Source organism: Alternaria arborescens (assembly GCF_004154835.1).
Source record: "Alternaria arborescens strain FERA 675 chromosome Unknown contig_9, whole genome shotgun sequence".
NCBI classification, from domain to species: domain Eukaryota; kingdom Fungi; phylum Ascomycota; class Dothideomycetes; order Pleosporales; family Pleosporaceae; genus Alternaria; species Alternaria arborescens.
The window spans coordinates 160,329-186,964 of record NW_021167864.1 but is presented as its reverse complement, the minus strand read 5'-3'; the positions used below and the strand labels follow the sequence as shown (position 1 = coordinate 186,964).

At 51.1% G+C, this 26,636-nt stretch overlaps 10 protein-coding genes across 10 annotated transcripts; 5 read left to right on the top strand and 5 right to left on the bottom strand.

Annotated features, from left to right (window-relative positions):
• Positions 1-1,807: 1,807 nt before the first annotated feature.
• Positions 1,808-3,603, bottom strand: AA0111_g4731 (hypothetical protein; the record flags this gene model as incomplete). The annotated part of the gene is made up of 2 exons (XM_028650766.1): positions 1,808-3,301; positions 3,382-3,603. 2 exons carry the CDS (start codon positions 3,601-3,603, stop codon positions 1,808-1,810), a joined length of 1,716 nt encoding a protein of 571 aa, XP_028507523.1.
• A 279-nt stretch (positions 3,604-3,882) lies between these two features.
• On the top strand, positions 3,883-5,139 carry AA0111_g4730 (hypothetical protein; the record flags this gene model as incomplete). The annotated part of the gene is made up of 3 exons (XM_028650765.1): positions 3,883-3,937; positions 3,997-4,495; positions 4,671-5,139. The coding sequence occupies 3 exons, from the start codon at positions 3,883-3,885 to the stop codon at positions 5,137-5,139; spliced, it is 1,023 nt and encodes a 340-aa protein (XP_028507522.1).
• Positions 5,140-5,452: 313 nt separating this feature from the next.
• Positions 5,453-6,190, top strand: AA0111_g4729 (hypothetical protein; the record flags this gene model as incomplete). Its single annotated transcript, XM_028650763.1, has 1 exon — positions 5,453-6,190. The coding sequence occupies one exon, from the start codon at positions 5,453-5,455 to the stop codon at positions 6,188-6,190; it is 738 nt and encodes a 245-aa protein (XP_028507717.1).
• A 1,248-nt stretch (positions 6,191-7,438) lies between these two features.
• AA0111_g4728 (Sugar transporter) lies at positions 7,439-9,186 on the top strand (the record flags this gene model as incomplete). Its single annotated transcript, XM_028650762.1, has 3 exons — positions 7,439-7,526; positions 7,577-8,349; positions 8,404-9,186. The coding sequence occupies 3 exons, from the start codon at positions 7,439-7,441 to the stop codon at positions 9,184-9,186; spliced, it is 1,644 nt and encodes a 547-aa protein (XP_028507718.1).
• Positions 9,187-9,975: 789 nt separating this feature from the next.
• On the top strand, positions 9,976-10,943 carry AA0111_g4727 (hypothetical protein; the record flags this gene model as incomplete). The annotated part of the gene is made up of 3 exons (XM_028650761.1): positions 9,976-10,040; positions 10,103-10,180; positions 10,292-10,943. The coding sequence occupies 3 exons, from the start codon at positions 9,976-9,978 to the stop codon at positions 10,941-10,943; spliced, it is 795 nt and encodes a 264-aa protein (XP_028507719.1).
• A 198-nt stretch (positions 10,944-11,141) lies between these two features.
• On the bottom strand, positions 11,142-13,346 carry AA0111_g4726 (hypothetical protein; the record flags this gene model as incomplete). The annotated part of the gene is made up of 1 exon (XM_028650760.1): positions 11,142-13,346. The coding sequence occupies one exon, from the start codon at positions 13,344-13,346 to the stop codon at positions 11,142-11,144; it is 2,205 nt and encodes a 734-aa protein (XP_028507720.1).
• A 1,444-nt stretch (positions 13,347-14,790) lies between these two features.
• On the bottom strand, positions 14,791-15,831 carry AA0111_g4725 (hypothetical protein; the record flags this gene model as incomplete). The annotated part of the gene is made up of 1 exon (XM_028650759.1): positions 14,791-15,831. The coding sequence occupies one exon, from the start codon at positions 15,829-15,831 to the stop codon at positions 14,791-14,793; it is 1,041 nt and encodes a 346-aa protein (XP_028507721.1).
• A 490-nt stretch (positions 15,832-16,321) lies between these two features.
• On the bottom strand, positions 16,322-17,419 carry AA0111_g4724 (hypothetical protein; the record flags this gene model as incomplete). Its single annotated transcript, XM_028650758.1, has 4 exons — positions 16,322-16,481; positions 16,532-16,962; positions 17,011-17,188; positions 17,250-17,419. 4 exons carry the CDS (start codon positions 17,417-17,419, stop codon positions 16,322-16,324), a joined length of 939 nt encoding a protein of 312 aa, XP_028507722.1.
• A 1,329-nt stretch (positions 17,420-18,748) lies between these two features.
• AA0111_g4723 (RuvB-like helicase 2) lies at positions 18,749-20,304 on the bottom strand (the record flags this gene model as incomplete). Its single annotated transcript, XM_028650757.1, has 4 exons — positions 18,749-18,841; positions 18,891-19,751; positions 19,802-20,248; positions 20,296-20,304. 4 exons carry the CDS (start codon positions 20,302-20,304, stop codon positions 18,749-18,751), a joined length of 1,410 nt encoding a protein of 469 aa, XP_028507723.1.
• An 811-nt stretch (positions 20,305-21,115) lies between these two features.
• Positions 21,116-24,680, top strand: AA0111_g4722 (hypothetical protein; the record flags this gene model as incomplete). Its single annotated transcript, XM_028650756.1, has 2 exons — positions 21,116-21,250; positions 21,300-24,680. The coding sequence occupies 2 exons, from the start codon at positions 21,116-21,118 to the stop codon at positions 24,678-24,680; spliced, it is 3,516 nt and encodes a 1,171-aa protein (XP_028507724.1).
• Between the last annotated feature and the right edge of the window lie 1,956 nt (positions 24,681-26,636).

The window sequence follows — 26,636 nt, the reverse complement described above, 5'->3', positions numbered from 1 at the left end:
CCTAGCACCAACGCACCCACCCACAGACCCTGAAACTTATTCCTGTCTACCCAAGCAAAACGCTTCGCATGCTGCGCAGTCGTCCGGCGAGTAACAGGAAAATGATGACTAGATGCCTTGTTCGTGGCGTGCACCAGGGTACCTCCGCCACCAGTTCCCGCCATTGTGGTTGGTGGTGTAGAGGAGAACAGGTAGGTGAACTGTGCGGTATAAAGACGGTTTGGATGCCTGGACCATTGGAAAGCAGGCAAGAACAGTCGGATCAACTCAGTCACAACACCCGAACGCCCTTTTCCTCTTACCTTTCCTAGTCTGCTTTCTTGCATTTTCTGGTGTCTTTGTCGGCCTCTTGTTTCATATAAGTCGAGTCGCTTCTTCCCTTTGAGTCAAAGTTTCAGTCATCCAGCATCCATTCTCACCTGCTTCTTCCGTCTTCTACCATTATCCCATTGTTTCATCAGCGACTTCCTTGTATATCCTCTACGTACATTGTCTTGGTCGTCATCAGTATTGTTTCATTCTGAGACTACACACCCTCAACTACACAACATTCAAGACACTACCCCAATGGGTCGCGGTGGATACAACTAAGATCCGAGCATTTGTACCAACGTCAAAGACCAAGCACAACTTTGAAAGACCCCACAAGTCAACAAACAACAAAGCCGAACAAACAGACTACACAAGAACAATGTCACCACCAACTCCTCAGGAAGAATCTTCCAACATGGGCCGCGGAGGCTACAACTAAGCTCAGCGGCTGCTCCCGCAATCCGAAACATCTATCAGCATCATGGCGGCGTGGTTCAGTATGACTACGCCTCACGCCATCCCGCCTCGCTACTACCCACAACCCGCCGCACAAACACTTCGCGAGCGACGTCTTGAACGATGGAGGCCATTGTCTATTTCCTAGGGTTCGGTCATATCTTTCTTCTCTTGTCTCCATACTTCCTTCATCACTGTACCATCACTTCTCCTTTCCTGTCTTGTACCACCATCTTTTCTTTCTTTGTTTCTTTGCCAGCCTCTTCTTCTTCTTCTTTAACTTCCCATCTTCACTCGGCATCAGCAAGCGACGGAGTTTTTTGACATATGGATACGAATTACGGAATCATGGGAATATGTATGTTATACGGCATTCTGAGGCGTTGGATAAGATGAGATAAGCTCTTCGTTGAGCGACTGGGTAACGGAATCGGTAACGCAACAGGGGTATTGAATCTAGAGACGGAGTCATTTGGTGTTTAGGCGTAGTAGATTTCACGTTTCTTTTTGCTTTTCTTTTCAACCAACATCATTATCTCTCGACTCTAGATCAGGTGTTTTGTGGAGTTTTGGGTGTCTTTAAGAGACCAGCTGGTCTGGTTGTAGAATGGATAACTGCTGCTCTTTCCGCGATAGAGTTTTGACGTCCTGGCGATATCCCTTGCCACGCAATACAATAGATTATCGTAATGACAGTAGATTTCACAGATGGCCACTGATATCGGAAAACGTGCTCCCTACTTGCCAACACAGAATCTACAGGAATTTGATGTTAGCCAGATATTCGTCACGTGTTCTTTGCAACCGCAGCTCCACGTAAGCCGGCAGGCACCATGGGGAAAGTTACGCCCCGTGCAACAATCGATACTGCACAGACGCGCCCGTACTATAAGCGTTGTGGCTTTCCCCAGCAAAGCCCGCTTAGCCCCCTTTCGGAGGCTGCCGTCTGACCTGGATGGGGCCAAAGTACAGAACGCCTTACGAGGGCTTCCAGAACATGACACAACACGAGGATACGCGAGAAATTGGATTGGGTAACTTACTTTTCGAAAACGACCCCCAATACTTCTTCAACGTCGCCGCTATCACCCCGGCCAGTGATGCGGGCCAAAGCGTCGGCGGCAGAGCGAAGGCACTCTGCGGCGACTACAATGTCGACCTCGTCGGCCTCGCCTGGTTCGTCTTCACCGGATCTGGTTGAATCTGCCGAGGGGTTGGCAACGGTCGTGATGAAGGCGGAGAGGTGGTTGAGACATTCGGAGAGAAGAATACGTTGACGCTCAGTCGCGCCTAATGACTCTTGCCAGATGCTTGGGTCAGGATCTGAGTCGGGAACCAACGCGGCTGTCATAAATTTGAAGGTGTCCTGCAAAGTGGTAAGGAATGTTGAAATGTTGTCGCTCTTCCATGTGTCTGAAGGTGTCATGGGTGACCTGCAGGAAATGAAGCATAGGCGGTCGTTGGGAAGGCGCAGCGCAGAGTGAATCTTCTCCTCCCATGCCGTCCGCGAGAGTTGGAATGTGTGGAGTTGATCGCATTTGTTGAGAGCAACAATGACTTGGATGCCGATGTCAACACACTGCTTTGCCGTCTCCATAACCTCGGGATCCATCTCGGCTGTGGCGTCTTGGACGACGATCAGAACGTCTGACTCCAGCGCTCGTTGCTTCGCGCGCCTGATACCTTCCTGTTCCACAGGCCCAACGATATCCGCACCTGCGACACCTGGCCGACGTAAACCGGCCATGTCTCCAATCTTGACAAGCCATCCACCAAGATCTAGCCCTATCTCAACCACATCCCGTGTTGTTCCGGCTTCTTGGGAGACGATAGCGGCATCCCTTCCAACAATGCGGTTCAACAAGCTGCTCTTGCCTGCGTTGGGCGCCCCAAGGAGCGCAACACTGATGCCATTGCGCAACAATTCTCCACGAACAGCGTTCGCAATGTGCAGCTCCATTTGCACCTGCAGGGCGCGGACTTGGGCTGCGACATTGGCGCATAGGACAGCGGGTGATTCGTCAAAGTGCTGATCTTCCGAGAAGTCAATCAAGGCCTCCAGCTCGCCTCGTGCCTGCAGCAGCAACATGCGCCAATGCTCATATCGTAGGGCTAGCGAAGAGTTGGTACCCCTTACAGAGATAGTGCGCTGCTGTTCCGTCGAAGCTGACAGTGTTTCTCCCAGCGACTCAATCTGGGGAAGGTCCATCCGGTTGTTGGCGAAGGCACGTCTAGTGAACTCTCCAGGCTCTGCGTACCGAATCTGCTTGCGCATCGACTCGAGACCTTCTGATGCCTTTGCGCATTCTGGTATGGCTGCCAAGACTGCGCGTACAATGGCTGGACCTCCATGTACGTGCAATTCAAGGACATCTTCTCCAGTCACTGTGTTGGGTGCGGGGAAGTAGAGTACCAGAGCACCGGAGTCTAGTATCGTTGTAAGTGAAGGAGGTAATCCAGGTGCATACAACTTGCGCAAGGTCGCGTATCGAGGTTTTGGGAAGGACGTGGAGGGACATAGTCCTTTATATATCTAAAAGGCGTTAACATTGCGATAGTGTGTGGAGACGCGAGTCGGACTTGTCTACATGCTGACCCTGAAACGCGAATTACAGCAATGGCTGCGCGTCCATTGGCAGTAGACAGGGCATAGATGGTTGGTTCCTCATGGCTGGTATGGTATAGGCGCTCGTTGGGAGCTTTCAAGATGCGCTGAACAGCATGGTGGGGTCCACATTGCGGCCATGTGGTTCGCGTAAGACAGGAGACCGGCAGCTTGGGTGCTCTCAATTGACTAAGAGCATTGCGACGAAGGGATGAGACAATGGCTCTCATTCCGCAAGCTGAGGTTCTACATCATGGTTGTGTTGGAATTAAGGATGCCGTGATAGCTCCGCTGCACCTCCGCAGTGGCCCGTGCACACGCTAAGATAATAATTTCTTGAGATCGTCGCCTGTCTACCTTCTCACGACAACACCTGTTCCTTTCGCGCAACAGCGAAAACCTCACTCCCCTCCAAAGTCCTTTTGCTATTTTCGCCTCCAGTCACAGAACTACCGTCGCCAAGCATCTCACTTGTTTTGCAGCGAGGCTGAAAGAATTCTTACGCCGCCATGGCTTCAGATGACCTTGTATGGTCCGTCATTGGAACTGACTTTTGCAGCTTCAGTCAGTATTCCCACATGGCAGCATGTATATGTCAATCAACGCTAACCTTTTGCACTCAGAACTCAAGACCACAAAGGACCAGACGTTCTGCAGGAATGAACACAACGTATCGGGTTACTGCTCCAAGCAGTCGTGCCCTCTCGCCAACTCACGATATGCCACGATTCGCTCAGATCCTGCGACCGGAGATCTATACCTGTATATCAAAGCGATCGAACGCGCCCATCTTCCGTCGCAATGGTGGGAAAAGATAAAGCTACCCAAGAACTACGGCCAAGCCCTCGAGCTTGTCGACCAACATCTTGCATACTTCCCCAAGTTCCTCAAGCACAAGAACAAGCAGCGCTTGACACGTCTGACCCAGGTCAACATAAGGATAAGGAAGTTGGCCAAGGAAGAAGAGCGCCTAGGAGAACGCCTGGTTCCTAGACTGGCGCCCAAGGTTCGCCGACGAGAGGAAGGCCGAGAGCGAAAGGCTCTTGCAGCTGCCAAGGTTGAGCGCGCCATTGAGCGAGTCCTCATTGACCGTCTGCGCAGTGGCGCATATGGTGATCGACCGTAAGTTTACACCCCTTCTTCCCCCACAGCTGCCATGATTATTTTTGCTTTTTAACCCTGAGTCCTACGATGAGGACTAAAAACAACAACAACACTCTAATTTTTTAATGAGCACCGTCACAACACCAAGACTTGACTCACTTGTCATATGAGATCGAGGCTAACTCGAGCGCAGGATCAACGTCGAACCAAATGTCTGGAAGCGTGTTATGAACGGTCTACAAAAAGAAGGCCAGCTCAAGGGTGACGAGGACCTGGATGAGGGTATCGAAGATGAAGAGGAAGAGAATGAGTACGAGATGGAGAACGGTGTCGGTGAAGTCGAATATGTGAGCGACATAGAAGGCGAATCTGACGACGACTTGGAGGACTTCGAAGACTGGATAGGTGGCCAGAGTCCAGACGAAGGCTCAGGTGACGAAGACGATGAGAGCGGTAGCGAAGAAGACGAGGACGAAGAGGCATCTGAAGACGAAGACACAGAGGCTCTTAAGAAGACGCTGGCGAACCTCAAGCGTAAGCGTCCTGCTGGCCCGCCTCCAAAGCCCAAGAAGAAGCCATCAAAGGATTCAAAGGGCCCGAGACGCGAGATCGAGTACGAGATGGAGAGAGAGCCTGCTGCGAGAGAAGCTATGCGCGTATAATACCTTTAGCATGGTTACACTATTGGCGTTCATCGATGGGATGTGGAGTTCACGTTCCAATGCCTCAGGAAAAGCGTTTCGTCTTCGCGCCAGAGGCGCACGTTCTAGCGATTCTCGGTCTGATACCATTTCTTCATACGATGCTTCATCTAGAATCACTTCGGAGGCTCGTGAGACCACGGCACAACAAACACAATGTTGCCTGTTTTCATGATGACCCACAAAGTGAAATTGAATACTACGATATTCAAGAAGGACTTCTTTCTCTGTCTCTGAACGTGCAGGTCTCCGATCAACTGACATATCAACTGACATGAACATTTCGATGCCGACTCAATCCGATCTTTGGGCGGGTGATGTGGTAGACGTGGATGCGGTCAGTGAAGCTGAATCTGTACAGAACGCTTGGGGTAATGATCATGCATCTTCTGTTTCACAGTCCAATTCTTCTATTGAGCTAGAGGCATCTGTAAATCCGTTGGACGAACCTTCTACTACATTAGACGCCAATCAGACCGAGACTGCAAAGCCGGACGATGAAGAATATGGTGAGTTCGTAGAAGCGTCCACTGACCCTCTCAAGCGACCCATCTATGATACAACGGAGCAAGATGACGAAACCCTGGGACTTTTAGACAACAGGTCTAGGCCTGTGTGGGAGGTCGAGTGTTACGTTGGTATGGGCATGGTCGAGCCAGTGACCGCTAGTATTGGCATGGCCACTAGAAGGGTCAAACAGATGGCTCGTTGGAAGCGAAACGATACTAGGGCAAACATGATCGTAGCTGAATGGAAGAGAAAGCGAACACAGGTGATTGGACGTGGAACGATCTCTATTGTGGCCGCTGCTGCTGCTGCTCCATCTTCTGCAGGAGATGATTCGGCACAGCTTGCCACTATTCCTGTCAGAGCTGTATCCAACCAGTATCTACAGACGCCCAGGACAACGCCTTCAACCTCCGACCTGAACGGGGTGATCAGACCGGTTCGTTTTGCAGGGTCGGCGATTGACGAGATGGTGGAGACCGAGCGTACGGCCTGGGGACCTTAGGTGTCAAGGCGTTGCCCGGGCAGTTTTCCTGGTGGAATTGCTAGTCACAACTTAAAGACAATTGGTTTGGCATGACTCTGCGTCGCTGTATCGTCGCTTTATATTGAACAGGTTTTGAGCGTGTATCGTGAAGTAGAAAACTGCTTGCATCATCGCCCCAGTCTGGTGCATGTGAAAGAGACACCGACGATAACGTTAGCGGCATTCGATAGAAAATATCGCGGCATTTGAAACAGAATCGCGATGTCACATGGTTGCTTGCGGTTAGTGTTACTCCATGTGCGTGTTAGGAAGGTATTGAAAGGATCTCATATGCAACCCAGCGCAGCTTCAATCACGCGTTCTCCACAAAGAAGCCTCCCTCCAAGCCATCGGCTCCACAGTCTTGTTCCGATCCGAGAAAACTTGGTCTTGTCGCGTGGCTGGCGCACCCTGTCCCTGATGATCAATAATCCCGCAGGCTGTTTCGACCTGTGAGCGGCAAACCTACCTCACCACCACCAGGTACCTGGGTATAAGGGCTTCCCGCTGCTTCGACACGAGGTTCTTTAGGCAGTTGTCACTATGAGGGCTAACAGGCGGAACTACGCTTTTTGGCAAGCCGCCCAAGCAATTTCTTACGTGCGCCGAAGCATCGGACTAACCCGGGGCTTCGCGATGCTTGACCCCAGAGCTAGCAAGGACAACGCCGCGGCGCGAAACACCGCCTCGCGAACTTTTCCTCCCATTGCCGACATCATAATGCGCCGGGACAGCCTAATCTAGTAATCCCGGTGGGCAATTCGTGTCAAACGAGTCAACTGGGGTGACTTGAGTGCGCTGCTGGGCGGACAGTGCTAATGCGGAGTGAAGGCAACCAATGACATGACCGCACCCTGGTATCCCCGTGCGATCGTGTAGTGTGTCTTTCTCCGCACGCCAAACTCCACGGGGTTGGGATCATCAGCGGCTCCAGACCAAACGTCATCGTCGAAGCAAACTGTGGGGATGACGCCGGTAGGGCAGCGCGGTTCGGCGTTATTTGCTGGGATGGGGGACTGAGGTCGGACTCTACTGTTACATTGGTGGCAGTAGAGACGCGACATTTCATAAAGAGAGCGTCGTCGCGCCTGCTGTCATACCTCATCGTATCGCAAACCTCGCCACGAGTTTGGGAAGCGAGCTGGCCTCTGTCGTTGTTTGTTTGCGACGTCCCTTTGATCTGTCACAACGCAACACGCGTACTGGTTACTGGTATTACTATACAACATGGGCAAGTTCTACGGCCTCCGGGGCACTAAGCTCAACATTGCCATTGCTATTATTGCAGGCACAGATTTCGCACTCTTCGGTTATGGTAAGCGCCTGCGCCATGCACTAACAATACACGACCTAACATTTGAATAGATCAAGGTGTAATGGGTGGTTTGCTCACCCTGGGCTCATTCATCAGATACTTTCCCGAAATCGACAGCGTCAACCCACCGCCAGGCAGTTCGACAAGCCATGCTGCAACCATCCAGGCCATCACGGTCGGTGCCTACACACTCGGCTGCTTCTTCGGCGCCGTAGCAACCATCTGGCTCGGCAACATGCTCGGACGCAAGAAGACAATCTTCATCGGCAGCGCCATCATGATTGTAGGAGCCATCCTCCAAACATCATCTTACGGTCTTGCACAACTTATTGTCGGACGATGGATCACTGGTTTCGGAAACGGCATGAACACGAGTACAGTTCCCACATGGCAGTCTGAAACATCGAAACCGCATCGCAGAGGTCAAATGGTCATGATTGAAGGATCGATGATTGTCTTCGGTGTCATGCTTAGCTACTGGCTCGACCTGGGGTTCTCTTTCCTCGAACCGAGCAGCATCGCCTGGCGCTTCCCGATTGCTTTCCAGATTATTCTGGCCCTGTTCATTCTCGTCATGATCCCCGGTCTTCCTGAGAGTCCACGTTGGCTGGTTCTCAAGGGCCGAGAGGCGGAGGCTTTGGAGGTATTGGCTGCATTGAGCGATCTGCCTCAGGATGACAAGAGAATCCAAGAGGAGTTCCAGGCTGTCAAGGACGTCACTCTGGAAATGTCGCGAGGTGGTTTCCGAGATTGTTTCAAGATGAACAAGAACCGCAACTTCCACCGCACAGTGTTGGCGTATGTCAACCAGATGTTCCAACAAGTAAGTTTTGTCAGCGCAGAAGCGATATGCAGCAGTAACTGACCGAAGTCACAGATCTCGGGTATCAACCTAGTCACCTACTACGCCGCAACCATTTTCGAAAACTCCATCGGTCTCTCGCCCTTCCTCAGTCGCCTCTTATCCGCATGCAACGGTACTGAATACTGGATGGCGAGTTGGATTGCCATTTTCACAATCGAGAAGTTTGGACGTCGCTCTTTGATGATGTTCGGTGCGGCCGGCATGTCAATGTCCATGGCTGTCCTAGCAGGCGCAACCAGCAACATTGGTAACACGAGCTTGGGTCTGCTCGCCACCGTCTTCCTCTTCGTCTTCAACTCCTTCTTCGCCATTGGCTGGCTAGGCATGACATGGTTGTATCCCGCAGAGATTACACCCCTGTCCATTCGTGCGCCTGCAAACGCCATTTCCACCACCGCCAACTGGATATTCAACTTCCTCGTCGTCATGATCACTCCTCCTGCATTTGCAAACATCGGCTACCAGACCTACATCATCTTCGCCGTTATTAACGCCGCAATGGTGCCCTCCGTATACTTCTTCTTCCCGGAAACTGCGTACCGCTCCCTCGAGGAGATGGACGAGATCTTCCACAAGGCAACGGGTCCATTCAACGTCGTTGGCATTGCGCACGACTTGCCACATCGGTACGGAAAGAAGGGCGAGCTGCTCATTGATTATGCGGATACAGAGCAGGCGCACGATGCAGAGAGGAGGAGGAGCTCTGTTGTGGCTGTGCAGCCGACGAATGGGGGTGTGTTGGCCAGAGACGAAGAGAAGGAGATTAGGGAGCATTTGGAGAACGGTGGGAAGTAGATGTCCAAATCTGGACTGAAATGATGAACATATCGTATTTTACACCGTTATGTGCATGCATACCCTTCGTCGTGAAGCCGTCAGTGTGACACGAGCTGATTTGCCTTCATCATAGATGTCTTAGAAACTCACACGCTATGGTTAGGGAATACCATGAACCAATGTTCTAAAATTCTGCCACGCAGAAGGCTTCCGGCTGGAACGTCTGGGTCGGGATGCGGGGAAACGAAAGTCACCAATGACTACCTGGGTATTGCCCTACCAACTTCAGGCCTCCAGCACACTCAAAGACACACCTCCACTGTTGAGATCAGATCAAGCCTTCACCGATCATAGTTCTCCCGCGGAGCGCCTAGTCCGGAACGCCTCTCGATAGACCTATGTATGTTTGCAGTAAAGATCGTCTCCCTTGGACCAATTCGTCAACACTAATGTCAAGGGACATCACAAGCTTAAGAGAGAAACTACCAGAACGATCTTCCCGATTAGGTACACAGTCTCGGCCTTAGCCGCCTTCTGGAAGTCTTCAGCTCTGGCTATCCAACCTCATGACGCTAGTGTGTGATATATCCCTACTCACTGCAAGAACAACACATCTAGATGAATATCCTCTGCATTAGCGTAGCGAGGCTGGCGATAGCCAGAGCTGAAGTCGTCGAAGACATGTTCTGAGCAGATCAAGTGGTCTGTAGGGGAAAAGAGAAGGGTGTTTGTCGTGTATAAAGAACCACTCGGTGTGCGTAAATGTATCCTACAACTTCCTTCACTTCAGCTATCATCTCAACGAAAATGCTTCTCAAGAATCTTCTTTTGGCTTCTGTCGTGGCTGCGGCTCCCGCAGACCTGAGAACCGTGTAGTGAACTGCAAGGCTATCGATCTGGTTGTCAAAGCACTCAAAATCGCACCAGGGGCTAGCAAATACTGTAGCAGTGTCTTGCATATTGCTACAACTACGGTTCAGACCACATCTACATCGACGACGGCCAGTACCAAGTAAGTAAAATATGTTCCAAGGTCAAGGAGACAATGTTTGAGTTTTGAACACTTGGGTTATCGCATCATCTAAACATAAGCCTAAACTTGATCTGACCTCTGCTAGGCTAGTATCGTAACGACTACGATTACATCAACCGCATGCCCAGCTCCAACAGCCGTTAAGAAGCGCGAGGCCTTTCCAACCACAGCAGTGAGCAATGCATCTCCATCCAAAGCCAACCTGCCTGGAATCCAGAATTGTGGTGGCGCTCCTCTACCAGGCTTCGCTTGCTCACAAATTTCTTCAGCATGCAGCTGCTTGAATTTGCCTACACCAGCCACAACCACCACTATACCCACCATGACTACTACCACGGTTACTTCTACGATCACCTCTTGCGTGCCGCCACCAGTCCCTACATGCGACCAGCTTTTCGTTTGCGGTGCCGACCTGCAATCTTGCTCTGGAACTTCTGGTTGCTTCTGCTTCGGAAGCGACAAAAGGCCTATCTGCGCCAATATTGCTGGTCTCCAAGGTCGTTGCAGCGACTATCCATCATGCAACACAGATGCGGACTGCGCTGCTAGTAGTGTGTGTGACCCGTTATGCTGTGGAAGTGGACTTTGTTACCCAGTGGGTACTTGCACAAATTCTGCAGTGCCTTCAAGAATGTTCAGAAGACGAGGTACTGCAGGAAAGGGTTTGCGTTTGTTGGAGTTACTTTACAACCCGAATTGGAGAGACGTTGTACCTGGGGCAGATAGTGCAGCTCGGATGTAATTATTGCACTCAGTCAATTATCAGCTTCCTGCGGGTAGCGAAAACCCACTTCAGGCGAAGGATGAATGCATGAGTACTGGAAAGTAATAAGATATTGCAATGGCAACATCCAATAAACAAATTTAAGTATACCAATGCGTCTGAGCACTTGGTAAACACTTCAACCCGTACCCAGTAGCCCTCCCAAACATCCAACATCTACTTTCCCTCCGCCTGAGCCCGCGCTGCAACCCTCGCGCTCTTCCGTGTCCCAGGCGTCTGTGAAGTCTTCAACCTGGCAGGCGCCCTCGTCACGTTCTTAGGACGACCCGCCCTCGGAGTCTTGAACTCTACTTGTGTCTGCGGCGCTTCGAGTGGCTGTGTCGCTTCCGAAGGGCTACCTCTAGGGATTTCTGGTGGGCTTGGAGCCGCGCTTCTAATCACCCTTTTAGGTGACGAGCCGGCAACAAGTACTGGGAAGTCGTGTGATGATGCCGAATCCGGTGTAGAAGACTTAGCTACAGGCGGTAAATAGGCTTGGCGGACTGCTGGTGAAGGAGCTGTCGTGGGTAAGGGAGAAGGACTAGACGGTAGTGCTACGTCTTCATGAAATGGTGATGAGTCTGCGGGTCCGGGCGGAGAAGATGCAATGAATCCCTCACCATCCTCGTCGCTATCTGAGTGGATTGATATAAAATCGGGCAGAGTGTCACCAACATCCACTTTCTCCTCCTCGGATCCTTTGGCATACTCTTGCTCAAGACTCTTCGTCGAGCCCTCCGCACTGGCTTGCAAGTCAAGAGCTTGCTGGAGAGTCTCATCAACTCCGCCTCGGGCTGGTTGCTCGAGCTTCTCTTCTTTTCGTACCGTGTTCGAGATTTTCTCTTCATCAGACTCCTGCACTGGCACATCCGTTGGAATCCATTTCTTGAAGCGGCGGCGGCCTTCTCTTTCTCCTTCAAGATTCTTGTGAAGTTTGCGACTCTCTGCAACACGATACTGTGTGGTGTCTACCGCAGGGCTCACATGTGGTGATAGACCTTCTCGTATAGGGAAGAGCCAAGTCCCATCAACAGCGCCTTCCGTCTTCACGGCTAACGTGCTGGGTGGCCGATGGAGTGAAGTTGTGCTTCGGGGCTTCACGGCTGTCTTGGGGCGGCTTTGTGCGCGTGGCTTCTTATGACGATCAGGAATATCCTTCGTGGTAGTATATGTCGAAGGCGCTTCATCAACAGGTGGGTTTTCCTTTTGGAAAGCAGGAGAAGAGTAGATGTTGTGATTGTCTTTGCCAGGACCATCGTTGGCCTTCCGAGCGATCTTCGGTCGTGGCGTGTCTGTGTGTTCGAATGAGGACACTTGGTCGCGTCGAGGTGTGAAGTTCGATGGTTGGAGAGTTGACTTTGAGTCTTCCTCATATGAGATGACGTTGCCACGAGGACAGGCAAGCCTTGATGGTTGTGAAGCAGGTGTAGCATGGATGTCATACGCATCACCACGACTACGGCGAGGGGTTGGGTTTGAAGGCCATGTAGCTAGAACAGGTGAAGACTCGTTCGAGTCGTCGTCGGAGCCAGGTGATGTGGGTAGCGACCGCTCATTTGCTGGCTTTTTGTACGAAAACGGCACTTGGGCTTGATCGAGACTGTCGTAATCAGGCATGGTCATATCCAGGTCCAGGTCCAGGTCCTCCTCATGGGATAAGTCCAGCTCCTGAGACGTGTTTCCATTGCGTTCAATTGAAGGGGAAGGCGACTGAACGACAACCCCCAGTACGTCGCCAACAACGTGCGCCTCAGTAACCTGTACATCGGTCTCCCCAGGACGATCGAACAGTGCGTCATCTTCGTCTTCGACCGCTGCACTGTACATCCTCCGCTTCTTCATAATCTCCTCTTTCTGCAGACGTGCATTAAAATCCGTCTCAACCTTGCGCTTGACCTGCGATATAGTGGCAGCGCCCTCCGATTGAGTTAGATGAACGCCGATCATATAGTTGACCTCTTCGCTGATCGTAGCAAGAAGTTTCTCTGGCGTCTGCATGCGCTCTTTCAGGTTGGGGAGGCTTTGCAGAACACGCACGACATGGAAGACGACCAGTTGAATCTTTCTGCGGTCATCTTTGTTACGTTGTAGGAAGCTGTACAGAGCTGTCGCTGCAGCTGCACCTCCTATGAAACCCAGCAGTAGATGTCCATATGGCTGGAGGTAGGAAGGGAGTGTGATTTCGCCGAAGAAGTATTGGGTCAGGGTCCTCGCAATGGAGGATAGAGGAGGCGAGGCTTGCGTCGCCTGAGTTTGTTTGGATAACAACATCGTGGTAGTGGTTTGTGCGAGCAAGGTGAACTTGGCCGCCTCAGACGCCACTTTTGAGGTAGCATCCAGGCTGATGAGCGAAGCAGCGTTGGTGCTGGGATGACCGAGCATATTGTAGTCGATTTCTAGGAGTTCGCGTGGCAGTGAAGAGCAGGCAACGATAAGTTGTAAGCGTTGCAGGACTTTCGCGACTCAATCTGAGCCGTGTAACCCTTTAGATGGATGCAGTGTCTTGATTAGCGGTAGTGGTGCTCGATTTGGTGTCTGATATCTGTTTACGTCGCAATTGCAGGAGACTGGAATTGCACGATGGTGTAAAGCACCAAGCTACCGACTTCGATGGGTGGAAAGGTTGTATATATGAAAACAGCAGCAATCAAGCAGGATGTTACTTTAAATCTGTTGATATGCGCAATGCAAGTCTGATTCCGGCAGTAATCGGGATAGAAGAGCAATAGACAAAGGATGTGGTGATCGAAGGAACGTGCAGGCTCGACGCGACTGTTGTGATATCTTCCAGGCAGAAATTTGAATGCCTTAGTTGGCTGGAGAACCAAGAGAATGACGTAACATTGGTGTTGTTGTTGAAAGTGAATGCGTGATCGGCCATGTGCAAACGCACAAACCCACACCCCCGAAGTGAATGCGAAACATGGTAACCAATCGATCGGAGATGGAGCGACAACAACGACTATCTCTCTAAGCAATCCAGTCACGGTACCACAGGAGCTAGAACTCTACGTTGATCATCTGTAGCGTGTTAGCCATTCGAAACACAATATGAGCATCCAGGTACCATACCTATCGCCTATGCTCGCATAGTACCTTCTCATCCGTCTCCAATCAAACACCCTTAACCCTTCCTACCCCTGTCAGAGGAATACCGACCCCCCTCTCCCTGCCTTCCTGCCCCCTCCCCTCACTCGCCGCTCCTTGTCCGAAACTATTTTCCACTCTCCCATACCCCACACCACCACCATACAACTCCCTGCTGCTGAAAGTTCTTCCTTTAAACGGCCGCGCGTGACCAGATTGCTTGAGCCATTTTGCAAGGAGGATGCCGACAGTGCACCAAACAGCTGCTATAAGGAGGGCTAGAGGGACGAAGAAACCCATGAGGATGATGGATGCTGAGCGAAGAAGTATGCTATAGTATAGATGGTTATATAAGTACTAATTCTTGAGAAAGAGAACAAAAGTACTGCAAACAAGGAAGAAGCTATGAGTGAGGTTGTGACGGAGACGCGGAGACCGTCGGGTGTGGATTTGGCTGGTGGCACGCTAAGGGCTGGGGAAGATGGGGTAAAAGCTTATATAGCTTCCTCCTATCCGAACCTGCGGATCGACATCTTGGGCCGACCAGCTATGCTATTGGCCGAGAAAAGAAGAAATCGCAAGAACTGAACAGTCGATACGCGACGAGCGAACACGAGGCGATTTGAATGTTGAAAGCAAGATACGATATAAGAAGCGAAGTAGTAGCACCCACATCTACCAAACCATACGCACTCGACGGGGTATACGCGCATGCACAACTCTAAACAAAACCACATCCTCAAGACTGACTGCTCCCACTAGCCTCATCCTCCGCTTTCTTCGTCTTCTTGAACCTCTCCTCCGCAGCTCTAGCAAGCACCTCCCTCCTGCTCAACGCACCAGCATGCACACTTCCACTCCCGGCACTACTAACCACGGTCTCTTTCCCACTACTCCCCAGGGTAAACTCGCCACCCGTCCATCCCCCATGATCATGCACCTGCTCCCCATCATCATCAGGATTGTAAAACTCCTCATCCCCCACGCTCTTCCCTCCACTCTTCCAATCATCCCTCGCAACCTCCCGTTCAATCTGCTTGCACAGCTCCCAGAAATTCCTATCGTGCGGCCCCCAAACATTATGCGCAAGCTCATGACACAGTGTGTTGCGTATAGTCTTGTAATCCCTATATCCGTCATACGCATCCGTCCTAAGCCGTAGCTCGATAACCTCGCCTTGGTTTCTGTTTAGCCCCAGTGTACGGGACTCCATTGTGGTGTGCATGGCGGGATCCATTTCTGTGAGGAGGGGAACGCTGAACTTGTGGGTTCGCATGGCAGCTTTTATGCCGGCATCGTCGCGGAGGCGTTCGAGGAAGCGGAGGGAGCGGTCCGGGTTCGGCAGATACGGCAACGGCCGCAAAGTGTGGAATGTGTATTGCGCCTCCTCTTGTATCTTTTTGTAATCGCGATTTCGGGCTGGGGTCGCGGCTTTTATGGGGCCGGGGCGGCGGGGGGCGGAGGCGGCGGTTATGGTGTTATTGAGGGACGACACGACCTCTGATGTGCTTCCCATGAGGGTTATCTTCTTCGAGACGAGCTCTGTAAGCGGGAGAGATGGATTCTTGAAAGGGGGTTTTTGAAGGCCGATTTTGCCGCCTACGAGAAACTTTTGGTTCGAGGGTGGTATTGAGAGGTCTGTCGCGACGCGCTCTGAAAGATCTGAAATGGTGGCATCTTGTGCAAAAGGTAATGCGATTGCTTTGCCGTGGTGCGAGAGGGTTATTTCAATGTTGTCGCCGGATGTTGTTGGCGCAGAGGATGCGTCGGCTTCTGTCATGGCAGTCTTGTTGTAGTAAACGGCGAGAGGGACGTTGAGGCGATACGAGGTTCCTGAGTATAATCTACTATACGATGTAAGTGGTGGGTTAGTGGTAGATCAAGATATAAAGCTTCGCAGCATGTGGCTGAGCTTTAGCCATCGTTGTTTCGGTGACGTTCTCCAAGGCTTCCACGAGATGACGCCCGGGTCGCCATCGGAATTTGTCATCACTAAACTCCGATGCCCAGGCGCTGTTCACTATTCATCACCGCCATCATCGGCCCGTCCAAGGTCTTCCATGCTCGCGCATCTTGGTATCAAAACGCAAACGAAACGACTCGCTTAATATCATGATCAGCAATTGCTTGTTTGCACTACTCAACCGCCACCGGCAACGGGTATCAATAAATCTTGTACTAGAAACATACGCTGGCAATGCTCAAGTTATGTCGTAATCCAACATGAGATGATCAAGCACCACACCCCAGCATTACGGCCAGCTGGAATACTACTCCAGCTTGGACTCTTCCACTCTCTTCACGTCTAGCTTGGATTCTTCCCCCACCTTCTTCTTCTCCTCATCTTCTTTCTTCTTCCGTTCTTGTTCTTCCTTTGCCAGTGTCTCTGGTGACTTTACCCATTCCTTGATGTTGGCATCCCATCGGTGTCTATGCATATTTAGTTACGGCTTCCCTTGCAGGCAAGAAGGTCGACTTACCCATTAAAATCCGTTTCCAGCAAAGCCTTCTCCTTGTACTCATCCACGAGTATCTTGTCGTAATTGTAAGGTACCTTCGCCGGGACGCCCTCGAACATTGTTTCCCGCATGGGATACAGTTCCGATGTGTCGTACCTGTGGTAATTCTTACAACTCCACTGTCCTGGGTTTTCGTCTGGGTGTGTTTCGCTCAGTCCGGTAATGTCGATGAACAGCCCATTGCGCACGTCGATCCATCGCGCATCGATAATGTTCATACCATCTCCACGCTCGCGCTCCCAGATCCACGGGTTGACATCGAGAAGGTATTCGCGCTGAACGGTGCCGTCGTAGGAGGTATAACGGTATTTCGTCTGGTTGTGTTCTGCGCCTAACTGCATGAGCGTGGAATGGGATACTTGTGTATCGAGGTCAAAATCCCATGGCAGACGCTGTACATGCGTTAGTGATTATCGCAAGTCACCGGAGGCGGAACGCACCTGTCCATTCCACCACCATCCAAGTAATGTTCCGTGCGCTATCCAAGTATCGAGTTCGTTCTCACGGAAGTAGTTCAGATAAGCGCGGACCATGTGCGATTGCGTATCCGTTCGCTCTTCATCTGAGACGATGCCATTAAAATAGCGCTTGTCATAGTGGCCGAGAGTGAGACTGCCTCTGGAAGCTTGTTAACTCCTGTGGTGGCAATGACGAGTTGCGAGGCTGGGAGATTGCTTACCCAGGCTCGTGGAAGTATTTGGTATCAGGCTTCTTTGCATCCTTCCTCTCTTCAATACGATCCGCCCATACTTTTTGTCTTTGCAGCTTATGACTTGGTGTGGGTGTGGCCAGTGTGGAAACAAAGAGTGCTGCGGATGCAAGCGCAGCTGCGCAAGTCGACAAGCGCATGGCTGAGTTTGGAATCCTGCACTGGGCTCTCTAGATAGGTATGTCGTCTCAAACACAATACGACGAAAGGGTGTTGACTGGAAGTATCACTTGTCGTACGATACTATTATGATCGATCAAAAACACCAAGGCAATACGGAGTGAAAGTGACCAGCGCTTCAGGAAGGTGATCGCGTGCTTTCAAAGTCGAACGATCGACAGGCGTGGGGCGAAGGAAGGCGGGAATAACGTCAATGAACCTCTAGCAATGGCAGGCGAAGCTTCACACATAAGGTGAGAAAGGAAGAACAACTAAACCACCCATGGGGTCAGAGCGTGCGGGAGGGGAGTCAAAGTACTTCATGACGCGCACGCGACAGGCTGCCAGTCTGTGCCTGGTGCCGCCCACATCATCCACTTCCTCAGCCTTGTCCTACGTATAGCCATTGATTATCCCCTTGTCGGTTACAGGTGTGCCGGTTTCCCGGGGTATCGTGGATTTGGTGGAGGCTTGCGAAGAAGCGTTGTCCAGTGACACGCGGCGTTGCGTGGTTAAGCTTTCCAAGATTTGTATGCTGAGCGGTTTCGGAAGTCGGATGCCGGCTGCCGGCCGTTGCGCGCCGTTTTGGTGTGGCACAGAAGGGAGCAGCTGTGGCTGGTGGGTCTTTCTTTGAAGATCTTAATACAACCCAACATGAATATCCTCGTCCTCATCATGCTCCAACTGTTGATCTGCTTCGAGGATTTGGGTCGTGGCGTTGGGTCTACGTACTCCAGTAGTGAAGTCGCATGCGCATCTGCGCCAATCGGGAATGGACGTCTCACTAGGGAATGTCTATAACCAAGGCCTCGTCAGCAGTCTATCGTTTTTCGGCCTTAAATCCGACCCTTATCGAATGACAATTACGCGCCTGGATCTGAGTTCATCCCTTTGTATCTGCGCAATTTCACGCCTGCGCGTCCATGTTTGACGTTGCACAGCCATCAGCGTACACGCTTGTCAAGTACGAGGATAGCTGGTCCGTAAGAGCGGTTCGCCAATCTATGTTCCTTAGACATGTACGACACGTGCGATGTAGATTAACATAGCACAGACCATCGTACAACCACATAGAAAGGCTGTCTCCTTTGTATCGCGCCTTATTAGTGTGATTGCACCTGCGTCTTCATGTTCGCAGTCATGGACTAGTAAAACGGCCGCTGGTACCATGAGAAATAACGCTGTTTGTATTTGGTATTACACTTCCAGACTTTTTGCTACGCCGTGGCACTGGTTACCCTCTATGCAAACACACTGAACCAGACATCAGACCAAATCCTTGTACGCCGTTGAGATTGAGTTAAGGTTGTCTATGAGACGTCCATCGCTTCGGCGCCGTTGGGAATCGAAAAGGAGACGGCGCCCGCATCGCCGATTAGACGCTGTTCGGAATCGGAGACGAACTGTTTGTCGCATTAGTGATATCCAACAGGTCAGTGCGTGGAGACTTACCTTGACACTTCTTGTGGGGTCATAGAAGAGCGCAAAGCTTCGCTGCACATCATCGATGGTGACCTCCGGCCCGTTCCTCTTCTTGCGTATCAGGTCGGAAGTCGTGATTAGGTTGCTTGCGTATCGCAGTCCGGTCTCCTGGCCAATCTTGGTAAGCAGTGCCAAAGCATCCGGAGAGACATCGACCTCCTCCTCTTGCGCTCTTATCGAGATGATTTGCTGCATCTCTTCCGAGGAGTATGCGTGAGTGCTGACAATGACTACACGGTCAAGGAAGTCGAGTGGCAATCCGTGTGGTGACCTGTAGTCTGTTCCCCGTATTTGTGTGTTTCCCCTGTTGCTAGCCATGATGACGATCGGTGCGAGCTCGTCCTCGAGCGCGCGATTGACGAAGGAAAAGCATTCAATGTCAAGCATGTGGACCTCGTCGATGAACAGTACACCTGGCACAATGGTTGCCTTGCCCTCTTCCTTCCACTCTGCGACCTTGGTATTGATCTGGTCTCGTACTTCACTGCGGATCTCGCCTGTGTCACCAGAGAAGAGCGCTAGGAAGCCCTGAGTCCTCGAGTTTATCACGTCGATCTCGTGCAGGCTGACTGTGTGCACAACCTCGCGCCGTTGTTGCAGCTCGCCTTCTGGGCATTGGACGAATTTGGTGTCGATGCCCATCGCATCGTAGTCTCTGGAGCGCGTGTACGAGCGGCCGAGCTTGGTGATCTTGCCCGAAGCCTTGTCGATAGAGATAATGTCGCCAGCCATGACTTTCTCCTTGGTCATTGCGTCGATCATCTTGGTGCCCATGTCGTAGACAGTCTCCATGTCAGTCGTCTTGATGGTAAGCTTTCCTTGCTTGTTGCTCTGCACTGGGGTCAGTATCGCTACCTTGCCACAACTAACCTCGTACTCACGCCTGTGACGCTGCGGTCAATCTGTATCTCAACAACCTCGCCCTCGATGACCTCGCTCTCCTCTGTTATCCGTACGCCAATCGACTTCCGGAAGGCCTGTGTAAGCGCCTCGGTCTTTGACATCTCCAGCGAGAAGATTTCGGACGACGCAAGCATTGTGAAGGGGACATCGGGGCCCAGCGACTGCGCCATGCCCATTGCGATGGCCGTCTTTCCTGTACTGGGAGGGCCTGCAATCAGGACTGCGCGACCAGCAATCTTTCCATCTCGTGCCATCTTGAGTATCACAGCAGCTGCCTTCCGTGCCTTCTCCTGCCCGACAAGGCCCTGCGAAGATACCTTGGGCTCGAGCGTGTCATCGTCGACACCGAGACCGCGAATGTGAGAATGCGCCGCGATGAGATTGAGACCGCGGAGCTCCTTGCTCTCGGCGATGGTGGTGATGGGCTACGCATTGTCAGTCAGGTGACGCAAGAGTCACATCTCTCACCTACCATGGCCATGATGATGTGTTGTCGTGGGTAATTTCCGCGGCGTTATGCGACAGCGATAAATCGCGAACGCGAAGATGGAAGCTCCAGTAACGACGCACGGGCCCGCTGCCTTCCGTTTGCTAAGTAGTGGCATTGGGCGCGTCGACGCGACTGTCCCCGGACCGCATCCCCAACCTAGCCCCTTCCCTACTGGCGTACAACACAAGCAGCCACAAAGCCTATTGACATCCAAAGTCTGTTGACCTTGTTCCTTAGGACTATTTGAGCCCTTGGGACCTCCCTCTCTTACCCTTTCCGCTTTGTCTTCATCAATCTTGCTGCTTCCGCCACCCAATCAGTGTATTGGTTGTGCGCAGGAGCGGCTTCAGCGCTCGTCCCCTACCCTTACTTTACATGCCGACCACACAACGACAACATGGCTAGTCGCCCTCAAGTCCCTACTATCTCGACAAACACTTCCCGGGACAATGCCAATGGCGACTGTATGCAGACAGACAGGTATACCATGCCCTCACTTGCTCTCTCACTTGCTCTTATTTCCTCTCACATTCCATCACAATCCATCACGTCATTGTCACTTGCTTTTTATCTACTGCGATTCTTCACTAGTGTAGCAGACTCAAAGTACGCATCTGAACTGGTATCACTTAAACACCGTCCTCAAGTCAAAAGACTGCCCTGCACTAGTTACAAGCGTTTGGCATCTGAAACACACTAGGTCAGGACGGACCGTTCAACAACGACATTCCCACCCAACACCCAAGCTCTATGTAATACATCTACTAATGTATCACATAGTCCGCATGCTCGAACACCGATCATGTATTCGCCTGCGCTCAACGACCCAGTGGGCTCGCGCATCGGCAAAAGGCCCTTAGATTCTCAGTCTCACGGCGAGAGTCCTCCAGATAAAAGGAGTCGCCCGCCCGATTGGCGGACGGTGTTGCAAGACAGGGTCAGCTAAGTCCTCACTCCTTCAATCACCAGTGCTGACACTAGATTAGTACGCCAAATCTACAGGCTCCAGAATACCGAGCCCTCCACCATCGAGGAAAAGCTCTTATGCTGGAATTGCAAATGTACCTACCGGTCCGAGGCTAGCTTCTGACCAGTATAGGCCAGAAGGCCCTCAAAGGCGCCAGAGTACTCTGGTTCAGTCTCCGAGCAGTATAGCGAGTGGGGCATCGACACCTACTCATCATGCCCCTCTTGCTCCTTCTATGCTACCAACAACAGACTTGAGCACTCTGCGACGACCTGTAGAGGTAAAAAGTCCTGTTATGGACAACATTCCAATCACCATGCAGTCCTTACGAAAACTGAAAGAGAGGAGAAGAGCGATTGCACATCAAACAACCGCCGGCGTCAGCAAGACCCTCGAGGCTAAGCTCGCCACCCAAGCAATGGACATTGCGTACCTTAAGAAGGAACGTGACCAAATCATCAGTGACCGTGAGAAGGAGCTCAACGAACTCAAGAAGCAGATGGAGAAACATGATCAGACGAAACGCAGACTGGACGATGTAGAGGCCGTGTCTGCCCGCGTTCCTAGCCTAATGGACAGGACAGAGACTTTCAAGCTTGTAAACGCAGCTGCCAAGCCTATAACAGAACGCTTGGAAGCACTAGAAAACTCAGCTACCGGGCTCCCTGATCTGACAAAGGGGCTGCAAAACCTTGCAGCTGTGCCAGAAAGACTAGCTACACTGGAGTCGCGACAAGCTGCAAAGCCTGAACCGGACCAATTTAATGTATTTGCCAAATCAGAGCTTAGCTCTATAAGAGGCAGGCTTGACAGCACACTCGCAAAGGTTCACGGGTTAGAGAACGACATCACCACGTTGAAGACTGCGAAGGAACTACAGGGGATCGATATTGGCGCACTGAAGACATGCAAGGACGCGCAACCTAAGGCGGTATCTGAAGTAACAATTAATAACCTCATCGCAGCCCAAGTCGAAGAGAAAGCTTCCGTCGTCTTGAAAACCTTGAGCGAAAAAACAGACGAGGCCGATCGCAAGCTTGCCGAGCATTTCAACAATAAGAAGGCCGAGATTCGCAGTTACCAGCTTGAATTGCAAGAGTTCAAGAGCTTCAAGGAGAATTATAAGCAGGAACTTGCTAACCAGTTTTTGGCATTGCACGAGAGAGTCAAGACTGTCGAGGGAAATGATGCAAAGACATACTCTAAAGCCGATAAGCTACAGAGACAATTGCAGAAATTGGAAGATGACTTGCAGAAACTAGATGATGATGTGGGTAACCTTTCTCCAAGTGGCATGGACAAGATACACGACAAGCTGGAGGAAATGCGACGCACAGACGACAAACTACTTGACAAGGTGCAGGAAATTCACGAAGAGATGAAGAGCATGAACAAAGACCTTTTATCGTTTGAGAAGGAGTTTTCTGATTACCAAGACGACATCGTTAAGTACATTGGGCGAACCAAAAGCGACTACAAGGATACTGGAAAATCCTTATCAGAAAGAGTTGCCGCCCTGCGAACAACGCTTACCGAAGCTGATTTATCCAGACTCCCTGTTCGCCTTAGTGAGCTAGAGAAGTCTGCACGTAATGTAGACAGGCTGGCTGTCCGTGTCGATGAGCTGGACAAGTTGCCTCCTCGTGTTGATGAGCTGGAGATGGTTCCTAAGGGTCCCAGCTTTAAGAGAGTCGGGACGCCTGTTTTCCCTTCGTCTACTGTTGCAAAAACCCCAGAGACGGGTGACCTAGACTCGAAAGTCGACTCGCTGGACAAGTCGTTGCAACGACTTCGCAAAACTGTGGAAGGCAAGAATAGCCTAACTTCCCGGATGGATCGCCAAGAGGAGCGGATTGATAGCATAGAGGCATCTTCTGCTAGCGCTAGGCCGCTCGAGACGGTGGAACAGACGGTTGAGACTGAAGACAGGGCTTTAGACAAGACTGTGGAGAAGGCGGTGGAAAAGAGAGTTAAGACGCTAGTAACTGAGCAAAAGGCTGCAAAGAATCTGGAGGAGCTCAAAACCCGCCTCATAGAAGAGATCCGAGCATCGCGCAAGGGGCACGAACATGAAGTCACACCCACTGACACCGCTGCAGCCCCGTCAGCGCAGTTCGATATGAATGCTCTCAGCGTTACCCAGCAAGGCCTTGAGACACTCCACGAGAAATTCGAAGATCACGATGCTATCATCTTAAGTATACAAGAGATGGTTCCTAATCTCTTCCGCGAACACTTCGCACCACTTAAGGCAAGTGTTGAACAACGAGCGCAAGTTATTAGCAATACGTTAGACAGGCACAGCCACGACATCTTCAATCTGAATCAACAAGTTGCGAACTTGCCGACACAACAACAAGCTCAGCTTGAAGGGATGGTAGCGGAAGCAGTTTCGCTTAGGACAGCTTTCGCAGCTCTGCAAACATCGTTGTCAAGTAAGGTCGATGCTGAAAGAATGCATCAACATCTACAAGGGATGAATCAACAACTACAAGGAATCACTTTCGCGCTGAACAACTTACAAAGCCGATACGAGAATATAAATACCGACGACATGTACAAGCGCATGGTCGCGTGGTTCACAACGATGTATCCGAATTTGACACAAATCCTTGAGGATATCAAAGAACTCAAGGCGGCTAAAATGATAGCGGACCCTCACGGAAGCTTTATCGCGTTGAGTCGTGACGCAGAAAGCTTGCACGGTCTTCTACGTATTGCTCCGCAATTGCGAGGACTTATAGACACCAAGCAGGCGGCTACCTCCAAAGGGCAGATTGTCAACGCCAGTACTGCAGAGATCCAGCGCCAACTTACAGAAGAGGCGAATACGCTTAAAGATCTACAAAATCGACTGCAAGAAGACAAGATTGAACGCGTGACAGAGTTTGAACACTTGCGCTTTCGCATAAGCGACGAGCGACGGGCGCGCGCAGATGCGGAGGCTGAGATAAAGAAGACCATCAGCAATCTCTTCGCTATTGTGTCCAACAACGCGTCAACTATCAAAAAAGAGACCGAGGAATGTTCCGACCAGCTAAGACAGATCAAGAGCGATTATGAAGCGGCTGTGCCTGAGATCCGGGACCAACTTAGTAACGTCCAGAAGGCGGGTGCTGAACTGCGAAAAGAGTTCGATGCTACAGTCAAAGCATACATTGAGCCGAACCGCGACTTGTTCGGCATAATGGACAATGTGATTACGGTCGTTGCGCAAGTTCAACAAATCCTCGAAAGCGTAAACCAGAACCTTCCGAAAGGGCCGTTGAAGCTAGATTGGGTCTGCTACCTTCCAAAGCACGGTCAGCTTGAAAACAACAGCGAGCTTGAATACAACAGCGAGCTTCAAAACAACGGCGAGCCCAGCAATTCGAAAGGCAAGGGCAAGAGCAAGCAGTAAGCATCCGCTTCGCTCGATCACAGCCACGGAGCTCGACATTCTTTTCTCTTGACTTTACTCTTATACCCTACCTGTATCGTGTTCTTATACACGTCAGAAAGGTCACTTCACTGGCGTTCCCTGGCGGATAGCAAGTCCTTTGCTGCAGCATATGATACCCCCCAGCCTCATACGGCTTTCTCTTTGCGTCTTGCGATTATGAATTTTGGATGTTAGCTCTGCTTTCGAGCTACGAGTTCCCTTCTCATTATCCTATTGTGTTCAGTCCCATTCAATTGGGCATTTTTCGTGTATAAGTCCCATTAACTTGGGCAATTATCGTGTAAAAGTCCCGTTATCGGGCATACCCTCATGGGTACTGGGTGTATCGGTCAAGTTTTGGCCCTCATCTGGCAGCTGCCAAGTGTGAGTTTGGTGGAAGCGGCAGAGGCGAGGAGTGGGCATGTATAGTAGTAGATACACTCGGTTGCAACCCTCTTGTATTTGCGTCTCAGTGCGAGAATAAAAACTAAGTTGCTTGCGACACTTTTTGATCACTCAGTACCTTGTTTGTGCGCGCGATGGTTACATGCAAGTAATGGTTACTCTAGCAACTCTACCTAAGTGTTCCACTCAACCTCCATTTCCGACGACTCTTCTACCTCAAAAGATCATATACCCGTTGCGATATCATTGGTAGACACAGTGATCGCATCGTTACAGCGGAGACTGAGGTCCAAATTGCGGCAGGCCAAAGGCTGTAAACCCCAGATTGAAAAGGCTTGCGATTGCTTCTCCAAGAATCAGTCCACTACCAATAACCTCGACGCTCGATGCATTCGAGGGAGTACGACGAATCCAGACCCATGTGAACAGCCCGCCTGCAGTTCGTGCGATAGTATATGCTGGGAGAAAAAATATCCCTTTCCATACTAGTCAGCGATTTGAGTCTCTCACAAGGGTTAGCGCTAGACTTACCAACGGCGAAAGATACACCCGAAGGAATAAACACCCGCCACCAGCGATTCGGATATAATGTGCGCAAAATCGTTGCGGCCACAAAGAACATACCGAAGCCTAGCATGAATATTGATACTCCAGGGGGAAGCCCTCTCCCCAACACTAGTTTTGCTGTACTAATAAGAAGAAAGGCGGAAGGGACCTGTAGGAAAGATCCCGGGATCTGGAATCTTGATACATAAAGCCTGTACGTTACGCTAGAAACTATCGCTCCAAATACTGACCCGATAACTTGACCGTATAACTGGGCAGTAGGCATAGCGCCTACAAGTTGCCCAATCTTGAAGTCGTATGCGAGGTCGCCGGTTTGGCTCGCGCCAGCTGTGGAGATAGATGCAGAGATGATGTTGATTAGAACACCGTTGGCGCTCGAGTGTGGGACAATGGATGCGAAAAACAGTTGAGATACTATTATACTTAGCCAATGGATAGTGTCCAAGGTAAACGACAGATATGATGCCCAAAGCAAACTTACATAGACCACTCTCTGGATTGTAATCTGACTCCCCCAGAGTTCTAATGCTAACGACTGCCATTGGCAAGGCTAGTAGCACCGATAGAAGCACGTGATACCACGGTACTACTGAGGAAAACACGATCGTGGTAGTCGCGACGCACAAGAGTATTGACAGACCAAAAGCAGCTATCGGTGCTGTTCGCTTCATGATACTCATTGGTGCGTCTGTATTGCTATCATTGCAGATTTCATGATCTGCAGCAAGCGTGTCTTCCCTCGCCAAGCGTCGATGCCACACAGCATGACTTCGAAAGTAGTGCGTGTATGCAGTGAGGTACCGCGCCGTTGTTATGGACAGCTTCAAGACAAATCCAGCCTATCTTGACCACTGCGTCGGCAATGAGAGCGGATAGACTAATCCAGATAATCCAACCTCGGCTGCCAGTCTCCCAGCCATCGGTTGGTCCTGGGGCATAGCCTCGAGTTTTGGCGTATGGACT